The 10032-nt window shown below is 38.7% G+C and overlaps 1 protein-coding gene across 1 annotated transcript; it reads left to right on the top strand.

Moving 5' to 3' along the window:
- Positions 1–328: 328 nt before the first annotated feature.
- Positions 329–9763, top strand: LOC105703229 (aromatic-L-amino-acid decarboxylase). Its single transcript, XM_012431460.2, has 11 exons — positions 329–496; positions 3827–3923; positions 4508–4628; positions 4754–4867; positions 4991–5110; positions 5236–5365; positions 6548–6696; positions 6774–6885; positions 7118–7326; positions 7440–7640; positions 8207–9763. The coding sequence occupies exons 2-11, from the start codon at positions 3844–3846 to the stop codon at positions 8411–8413; spliced, it is 1443 nt and encodes a 480-aa protein (XP_012286883.1). The 5' UTR covers positions 329–496; positions 3827–3843; the 3' UTR covers positions 8414–9763.
- Positions 9764–10032: the final 269 nt, after the last annotated feature.

The following is a 10032-nucleotide window of genomic DNA, read 5'->3' as shown; positions in this document are numbered from 1 at the left end:
AGCCTGAGCCGAGGCCCAATATATACAGTTAATCCACACTATAATTAATTTCTACTAACTAAATCATCGCCATTTGTCCAAATAAGACAAATTTCATAATTGTACTATACCAGTCTTATACAAATTGGGCTGCCTTTAATAGGATCTTGAGTGATCTTGATCACTCGATCTTGATCATACATGTTAGCTTTTTTTAAGAGAATATATATTTATTAGTTTTATGCTAAACTAATTGTAAATCGAGCGGGTTGAAAGGGTTGGGCGCGGCGGGTGCGGGGGCGGGAGGGGAGGGGACCCTATATAAAGGTCGCCGGCGGCGCAGCGACGGGCACTCGCTAGTCGAACGTAGTCGCGGAGAGGTCGTGCGCAAACTTCCCGTTAATCTCGAATCCTAACCTCTCCACTGCTGTCCAGCTTCATCATTATCCATTATATTCAGATTGTATCGAGTGACACGCCGGAAGTCGGCGATAGAGTGCGGCAATTCAATCGGCCTGTAAGTAGGCTACTTCGTTATCACCTTATTACGAAATAAGAAATTATTTGATATAAAAGGCACAGTTGTCACCTGTTCGGTACAGCGTTCTTTAAAATGTTTGTTGTGATAAGAAATAGTCAAAATATCCGATGCAGTGCATTCAGCATTACTACCCATTTAACATTTGAATTAACACTTCCATTAAACTCATAAGACGAGGTACAATTTTGTGCAAAAAATGTGCCCCCATATTATATGAGAAGTTTGCGGAGATTATATATAAGACTATGTTTTTGACAGAGAAAAATGTTTTATCGGATTGATAAGACGTTTCCTTCATTGAAGTGTTACCCAGGTAATCGATTGAGCAACGTAGAGATAATTAACGCGTCTATTCAAATCGTTTGGTTGTATCATTAAATGAAACGAAATTCAACTCAATCCAACTAGCACTTTTTTCTTAAACATAGATCTCCTGCACGAAATTCAATGACTACAGAATCATTAACTAATGAAGCAATGCGCAATAATTAAAGTTCCTTCAGTAATATAAACAAATAAAAATATCATTTTTGCATAAAATATTCAATTCGACTAAGATGAAAAATATGAAGATTTTACATTTCGAAGCCAAAAGTTACTCTTTATTTGTCATAAGTATTACCAGCTTTCTTCTATGCTACACTTTTTTTTGCTTTATAGATGGGTTTCTTCTTTCCTAATAATAGCTTCTACTATTGCATTAACTATTACAGCCAATAATATTTTGTTTTAATAAATTGAATCGATTAAATGCTTTAATCGAAATTGATTTATCTTCGTTCATTGTCAAATTTTGAAGAATAAATTTCGTAATCTATGCGGAAAAAGGATAAAGTGGAGATCCTGGAAAACGAGATCAGGCAAAATCATTTCCTGCCACTTGACGTGGAATGTCGTATCGGGAATCCCTGCCTCTCCACGAACGCACGCAAATGCTCATAAACGTCATTGCCCACCTTCTTTCCCTGTTTGCTTGTAATTCCCGGCGTCGTAAAATTTCCTCATGCCTTAGGAGGTCTAAGGATTTTGTATTTCCAATCCCCTAGACCTTTCGCAAATTTCGCCAAATTTAGAGCTGACGACGAAGATATCATTGAGATTAACAATGGAGTAGAGAGAAAAAACATTCTGGTACTGCATTGAAAATTTCGATTGCTGCAAAGAGCTTTACTAAGTATACGGGATACATATTTCTGGCTAAGTTATACAATTTATATATCGTCTTGTTTTACAAATTTGCATACATTGTACCTTACTTATGGTTAGAATTTCACTCGACGACAATATGGATCAACATTTTTATAGCATTAAAATTAAGCTTTAACTTTAGTGCAATTTATAATTCGCAGTTGTCGATATTGCATTTGTTATATTTAATTGAATGAAGCATGGAAAATGCCTGTGTAGCATTCCTTAAAACGTCTTGTAAATTTGTAGTAAATCGGTGTAGAAGTTGTTGCTGCTTGAAAATCTCAAAATGCAAATTTTCCTCGAGGTGAGAGTGTAAAGAGAATGAAACCTGATCCAGGAAAATGAGTCATGGTCATTGCTCTTAACTACGGAGACCACTCTTACTTTTCTACGAAGGAAACACCTGCAATTACGCTTCTTTACTGTATCAACGAGCTTCGCCGCTTTTATCAGAAGCTACCATAGTACGTCATACACTATGTATTGCAAAGTCGTTTAACAGTTTATTCCTTTTTATATGAGAATATCATTGTCTATCATGCTCCTTTAATATATTAATTACTTGTCTTATTAAACGCGCACGCTTCTTCATATATCATGAAGCTTTTCTCATACAATTACACGTGGTTTTTTGAATGGTTACATCCATAACTAGTCTTATCTGCAGTGAACTTTAACTCTGAACCAAAAACCACCTCATATTATATTTATCGTGCATACATCTTTAGATTAAATTGCGAGTACCCTATACTTTGAAAACATACAAATTTGTATCGCATCTGTCAGTATTTGAACGTAAAATGCAAAACCTCATAATTTAATTTAATCTTTATTATCTAATATTAAATCGATATGAAGTAAAGGGGGTCACCTGTTCAAGAGGATTGTCACAGATTACTCAATGAATCGTAAGACCAATTGTGAATGAATTCCGCGATTGGCCGTATCATTAGTGACAGTGACTTTGTAATTGACACGTCCGCTCTGATGCATTCAATTCGGATCGGGAAAGTCCGGTTGCCGGTGTCAAGTTAGCCTTCGTCGATCTCCTGAGATTTCGACATGTCGAAAAACAAGGCAACTCACCGGACTCGGCCGAGGATACATTCTACAGTTTCGTGACGAAATTTCTACCTCTTTGTTGGCTGTTTCTACTCGGCTTCTTTGCGCAGTTTATTGCGCTCGCTCGAAGGTTTATAGGTCGGTGAAATTCAAGAATTGACAGTAATTGTGCAACACCATTATTAAGCCACCTTGATCATAATGAAACAAACCGTGCGTGTCTTCTCCTGATTTTCCTTTGTACAATGGAAGGAATAAGTCACACGTGATTCGCTAATATATCCTCGACGGGTAAGGCTCTCATAGGATTGCTTTTAACATTATCGGTCGTAGCACTTGTGCGATAATTAATTATCTCCTGAACATGTAATTGTTTCCTTCATTGCATTCATAAAAAGGGAAATGAAACACACTGTAACATGCTTCAATATCGAAACGTCTCTACAACTGGATTTGTCTTGTAATTATTGCTGATAACGTCGTTATGTGGGATTAAATTCTGCACTTGAGTTCAAGAACTTGATAAATATTACAATACCGAGTGAAGAGGCCGTACATGTCTTATTCTCTAGCGGCAGGTTGTACACTACTATTTTTTCTCCTGCTATATGTCTTTCAATTGTAAGTAATTATTCTGTTAACGTAACATGGACACTCTGTACTTACCGGTGCAATTTTCTTTTTTAATGGTCAAACGAGACATGACGATCTTGATGTTAAATTGACGGACGTATCGATTTCCAGAGAAAGAACGGGAAAAATGTTTCGCACGCATTTCGCAATTTATTCCGATAAGTGGAATTAGCTACAGTAATATTGTCAGTATGGGATATTTAAGTTAATTTGACGAACAACCTCGCAGGATTTAGAATGCGTATCAAGAACAAAAAAAAACTACCAGGATGTGGGGCGCGCCTGCGCCTTGTCATTGGCGTAATGCCGTTGAAAGTCAAGTTGAAAGTAATTTGTCGCGATTCCGTCAACCACTGCATCCGTAACTTTTGCACGGGGAAGGAAAAGTACGGAAGAGAAAAAAGTTATTATTCATTGCAGGACACATTAAGGGAACAATGGATCCTGAAAGCTTCAAGGATTTCGCCAACGCAATGGCGGGGTACATCACAGAATACACGACGAATATCAGGGACAGGTATATTATATCTTTAATTTACCAAATTAGTGTTCTTAATTCGTAGGAACAAAATTACGATTCGTTTACGAAGCACCTGATCAGTTATCCGGCTGCTTTGCTGTTAATCTGGTATTACTAATTATTATTTATAAGTTCCTGTTACAGTTTCATATCTGGAACTTGTCAGATGATATGATGACGTTGGTGCATAACAATTTATCTCAACAGTAATGCTTTCTAGTATGTTATTATCATTAGTTTAGTCTTCATTTAAAAATAAAACGACGAAGATCACGTCAGATTAGCTCTCTCGTTAACACCGCATACGTTGTACATCAGTTAATGGTAAAACTGGAACGATACCCGGGGGGGAAAAATATGGATTGGGGAGTGGGTGAAGGTGAAATCACCGAGGGAAAGGAAAGGACTATCAGCCTTGGTAAAGTGTGCAAATCTTTCAAAGTACTCCAGCCAAGTGGTTAGAGAATAGCGGGCAATTTTCTCGAAGAAGCGAGGCATTCCTTGTCCAAAGATGGGGCGATGAAGTGGGAGGGGAAATGGCGTTTTAGAATTATTTAGTGAAATCGAAATTGCCCTTTCAGGAGGGTCTTACCGACTGTTGAGCCGGGATATCTGCAGTCTTTGTTGCCAACCGAAGCACCGAAAGACTCGGAAAAATGGGAGGATATCATGACCGATGTCGAAAAAGTAATAATGCCTGGGGTAAGTATGTCGGGAAAATTAAACTCTAGATATTGTTAATTCGAAGTCAGATTTATAAATCTATTCGAGCGATTAGGACCAGGGTTATAAGGGAAATAATCCGTACTCTGAAATTTTTCTTCTAGGTCACCCATTGGCAAAGTCCAAAATTTCACGCCTACTTCCCGACGGCGCATTCTTACCCAGCAATTGTTGCCGACATGTTGAGCGGTGCTATTGCTTGCATCGGTTTTACTTGGGTAAAATGAAATATTTTTAACTGCAAAAGTATTTTTAATGCTTTTGGTTTAAAAGTCTAGAGATATGTTTAATAGTCTGCTTTATTAAAAAATGCGGTATTAACGCAATGACATGACTTTTAGATCGCCAGTCCGGCTTGTACGGAATTGGAAGTAGTGATGATGAATTGGTTAGGAAAGATGTTGGACCTCCCGAAGGAATTCTTGGCCTGCGGTGGAGCAAAAGGTGGTGGAGTCATTCAGGTATAATAAAGCTATAAGGAATAAAAGGAGTTAACCGGCTTCTTAGAGGAATTTAATATCGAATCCGATTCATAAAGTCCTCTTCGTGTAATCCGAGATTTAATTTACCTCGGTGACTTCCTCAGGGAACTGCGAGCGAAGCTACCCTGGTTGCTCTTCTTGGGGCGAAGGCCAAGAAGGTCCAACAAGTCGGGAAACAGCATCCGGACTGGACGGACAACGAAATCATCGGGAAACTGATGATGTATGGTTCCTGTAAGTACATTCCGAACTCCATTGGTTGTTCAATCCCTAACAGATGGCTGTTTCCAAATGGCACACTACAGAGATACAGTGTAATGATTATAAGCTGCACAATTTCTTAATTTCTCAAAAGTTAAGAAGAAGGGTCATTTCATCTACAGTCGTGAAGCTTGTGTTATTAGTAATTCTCTCTCAAAATGTATTCGGCTTGAAACTCTACCTAATTTCTTGGTGAATGATTACCCTTCTCTGAAAAGTTGTGACATACAAAACTGACATCGAGTAAATGCTTGATCTGGCTTACAAGGTTATACGAGAAAATCTACTTTAGGGCTACCTAATGAATTCATGGGACGTTGCCGAAAGTTAATTGCGCACGCACTTGTACTTCTCGATACAGGTTTACAACATCTCTCCATTTAAGAGATCGTGGAGTTTTATTCTGAGAAGGTTTATTCCGACAACTGTAGGATGATTGGAAGCCGAAGCTATTCATTAGGTAGGCGATAACTTAGGACAATGGGGCTCGGTAGGGAAAAGTTTTCCGAGATTTCTGCGAATTTCCCCAAGGGCATTTTTCTTTGGTGGTCCCCACATTGACGCAGGCATTATCCGTTCATAGAGCTCGAAAGTCGAAAGGGTGTTTCGAGGCGGAGAAGTCGTGCAAGGATGGAGCACTTCAACAGGCAGCACTTTGTCACCATGGCAACGCGTAATAACCACTCGAGTTATCCCTGTTCGACCATTCTGGACCACCTCCAACCCCTACAAACCACCCCTACTTCATACTCGCGCCGTTAAATCACGAGCCCTCCACCAACCGCGGGATGATTTTCAATGAAAAGCCCTCACTTGATCTCGAGAACCTTTTATTTCCCGTCACCTTCCGTCCGTGACAACAAATGACTTCTGTCAGGACCTTTCGGCGCTCTGCAACAACCATCGACGCGATCGACGCGATTATCATTTTCGATGAATTACAAAGCGCTCTCTGATTTCTCGATTTTTATTTTTCAAACTAACAATTATTCCAAAGGAAAGCATAAGCAAGCTGAGTGATAAAGAAATGCCGTTTACCCCAATATTTAATTTTTTTCCTACAGAAAAATGATATTAAGACATTTGAGAATGTCCGTTGAATATCCTGTGTCACTTTCTATTTAGGTTACATTTATTTATTATTGTTCATTGCAGGTCAAGCTCATAGTTCGGTGGAACGCGCTGCTCTTCTAGGAGGTGTGCGATACCGACTTCTGGAAGTCGATTCGAAGCACAAACTTCGAGGTGAAACTCTCTCAAAAGCGATCCAAGAAGACAGAGATAAGGGCTTGATTCCATTTTACGTAAGCTTCTACTGTAACAACAATTAATCCTATCTTTTTTAACGAGGCTCTCTTCAACTCAAGATAATCCTGTTTAGGTTGTTGCAACTTTGGGAACGACTGCTTCCTGCGCTTTCGACCGTCTTGACGAAATGGGTCCTGTGTGTAATCGCGAAGATATTTGGTTGCATGTCGATGCCGCATATGCAGGTAACTTGATTGACTATGTTTTAAAAATTAGAAATTTTGCATTGCATACCGACGTGCGGAAAGGTAACATCTCCAGCTTCGTTTATCGATTGAAAGTTTCCAACTGAGTTTAAATATTAATGATCGACATTTAAAAATGTAGTTGTTCGTAGTACTGCATTTAAAGTTCTTTCCTCCTAGGAGATAGAAAATAGTTTCTACGGAGTATAATGTTTAAAATTATGAATTTAAGGTTCCGCCTTCATATGCCCGGAATTCCGTTACCTGATGAAAGGCGTTGAAAAGGCTGATTCTTTCAATTTTAATCCGCATAAGTGGATGCTAGTCACTTTTGACTGTTCCGCATTGTGGTTGAAGGATCCCACTTATGTAATTAACGCGTTCAATGTTGACCCCCTTTACCTGAAGCATGACCTCCAAGGCTTGGCTCCTGATTACAGGGTAAGGCATACCTTAATAATTAAAACATTAATCACCATTTGAAATAATTTTATCTGCGAACTGTTAGTACCTTTTGACACGATGAAGGGACTAATTTATGATAAATGTTGCAGCATTGGCAGATTCCCTTAGGCCGCAGATTCAGATCGTTGAAGATTTGGTTCGTTCTGCGTATTTACGGAATTGAAAACCTTCAACGTTACATCAGGAAACACGTATCTCTGGCACACGAATTTGAAGCGCTCGTACTTTCCGATCCCCGTTTCGAAATAATCGAAGAAGTCATTCTTGGATTAGTTTGCTTCCGACTGAAAGTAAGTCGTCCATAATAATCTAGAAGGGTGAACGAAAATGTGACCGTTAATACAAGAAAAGTAATCGTTATTTTCATAGAACGCAGTATTCAACATTGATACGCCGAAAATATGAAAAACTGCAGATATTTCTATTACACATTGACACACATTTTTATAACATTCAGAAATTCTTCAAGTCACATTGACGTTCCCATTTACGATTATTTCCAATATCGTTTTTTTTACTAATTTCTATTGAATTATTACGTAACCCTCATCTTCGAAAGAATATTCCATAACGTGTCTTATTATTATTTAACGATTACTCGCCGTTCCTGCGGTTCTTAATCACCGAGCATAAAACCAGTTCCACGGCAGCATTTCACAACTCATAGATTGAGTTGAAATTTTTGAAACGTTGAATTACTCAACTTTTTTTCAGCACCTTGTACACGAATGCCCTCCTTCGTAATTGTATTCTATTTTCGATCTCCTTAATTACTCTACTTGATTTTCAAATTGTTACCTCACGGAAGCTGTTTTAATTTGTAATTTCACGGATTTAAAATTATTTGTCTTTACAGGCGACCAATGAGGTGAACGAGGCCTTATTGAAGCGAATCAACGGTGCCGGGAACATTCACCTGGTACCGTCAAAGATCAACGACATATATTTCCTACGATTCGCCGTGTGCTCGCCATACAGCGAAAGCAAGGACATCCAGAATTCCTGGCGAGAGATCAAGCTACGAGCTGATGAAGTCCTTGAAGAGCAATCGATTCCCAAGTGATGGCGCGCTCAGATAGCTCGAGGTTGCAAGGCCCTGGCACCTGTCAGCTGCAACCAATCATAGAACCACTTGTAGGCTCATCGTATTTCATTATTTAAAACACGTTCAAATGACATCGAAACGACGGATTCCCGATAGTGCACCCATCCATGACAATTGTATAAAAGGATGAAGTAGGATATTGGAAATCAACGACTTGCGATCAGAAAATGTGTCTCTGCTCAGTATTGTTTAACAAAGACAAATTCCCTCGAGTTAGATTTTACATGTTTCGGATAATTAATTTTTAAATCGGACAGTTGGATTTTGTTGAAGTTAACTAATCGAGTTAGGAGTTGGTCATTCGTTTCAGAAGCGTGAACCGATATTTATTGAATTGACAAGATTTAATCAAAGCAACACAAATTTGCTGGAACAACCGGCCGGTTCATTGCTGAATTGCATGTCGGATAATTGGATTTCATATCGATTTTAATTTAGTTGATATTATGCAACCGAGTTAAATGACCTAAGTTAATTGTAGAATAACCAACGTAATTAACTTAACTCGAGTGAAGTGTTTTATCGTGGAAACTGTTGTTGATGATTATTCCACGATTTAAACGTGGACGTGTAAACTGTGTATAGTCATATTCTTTCCACGAAGCGATAGTTGAAGGAATGTTGGCCTTGAGGTGCTAATATCATTAGACATATCGGATTTGTTAAGTGATTAGGGAAGAGAAGAAGAGTATTGAACCTCAGGCTCCACGGATATCATTTTATCCAACGAGATAACATTGATATTGATATTTGTATTAGTTTGACTTTGTTCGAACGCACAGCTTACTATGGTGATTCATCGAAAAACATAAAGGTGCTTACGATATAATTTATTACCGTACGGAGTAAAAGATTGGATATCATTGGCTAAGGAAACGGAGTTGGACCTCCCGTCGACGACGAGGTTAACAAATCGAGAGTTAATAAGTTAAAGTCCCCTCGACTATCGCATCGTCTAGTTTTAAGATCCTTGTCTAAATGTCGCACAATATTTGTGATAAATGAGGTGCGTGTATATCTGTACGTATATTGTAAATAACGGTCTTTTGCCTTAGAAGTTTCTTGCGAAGCTGTTAACCAACAATCTGTCTGGTATAAAATCAAATGTTATATTTAAATCGTTTATAAATGTATAGGTTACCGAGAATTCAAGAAATGTTCCACTGTGTTTTGTGCAATGTACAGTCGAATTTTTAGGCGGATTCCATTTGTTTGATCCCATTCTCGACAAAATGGGCAAATGTTTTATAATACATCTGACACTTGCTAGCTTCGCGAAGGAACTTTTCCGTGCAATTATAGGGCCTACACCGTAGAGCATGTTTCCTGCCAAAAAATGTCCTCTTTTCGTTAAAAAAGAAGGAAGATGAGATCGGCGAGTATTTATGCCGATATCCTTTTAACGAAGTAGTGCTGCACCCGGGACAATAATAGGTCTAGAAGTAGTCCGAGAAGTTAGAGTTGGCTAAGACTATGTGGACAATAGTTAGCCACTGAAGTACTATTAATGGGACCAACGGGAACCGATCGAACTTGCGAACTTGTACCTGTTGCGCTTGTATGTTTGAAGAAGTATT

Source organism: Orussus abietinus, unplaced genomic scaffold, assembly GCF_000612105.2.
Source record: "Orussus abietinus isolate OABI.00-Male unplaced genomic scaffold, Oabi_2.0 scaffold124, whole genome shotgun sequence".
In the NCBI taxonomy this organism is placed as follows: Eukaryota; Metazoa; Arthropoda; class Insecta; order Hymenoptera; family Orussidae; genus Orussus; species Orussus abietinus.
The sequence above is the reverse complement of the archived record's forward strand: the minus strand, read 5'-3'. Positions and strand labels throughout refer to the sequence as shown.

Bases quoted from the DNA above. Each gene is read 5' to 3' on its own strand.
- LOC105703229 (XM_012431460.2), top strand. From the start codon at position 3,844: ATGGATCCTGAAAGCTTCAAGGATTTCGCCAACGCAATGGCGGGGTAC. The intron at 5,111-5,235 runs GTATAATAAAGC...TGACTTCCTCAG, and splicing joins AAGGTGGTGGAGTCATTCAG to GGAACTGCGAGCGAAGCTAC. The intron at 5,366-6,547 runs GTAAGTACATTC...TGTTCATTGCAG, and splicing joins ACTGATGATGTATGGTTCCT to GTCAAGCTCATAGTTCGGTG.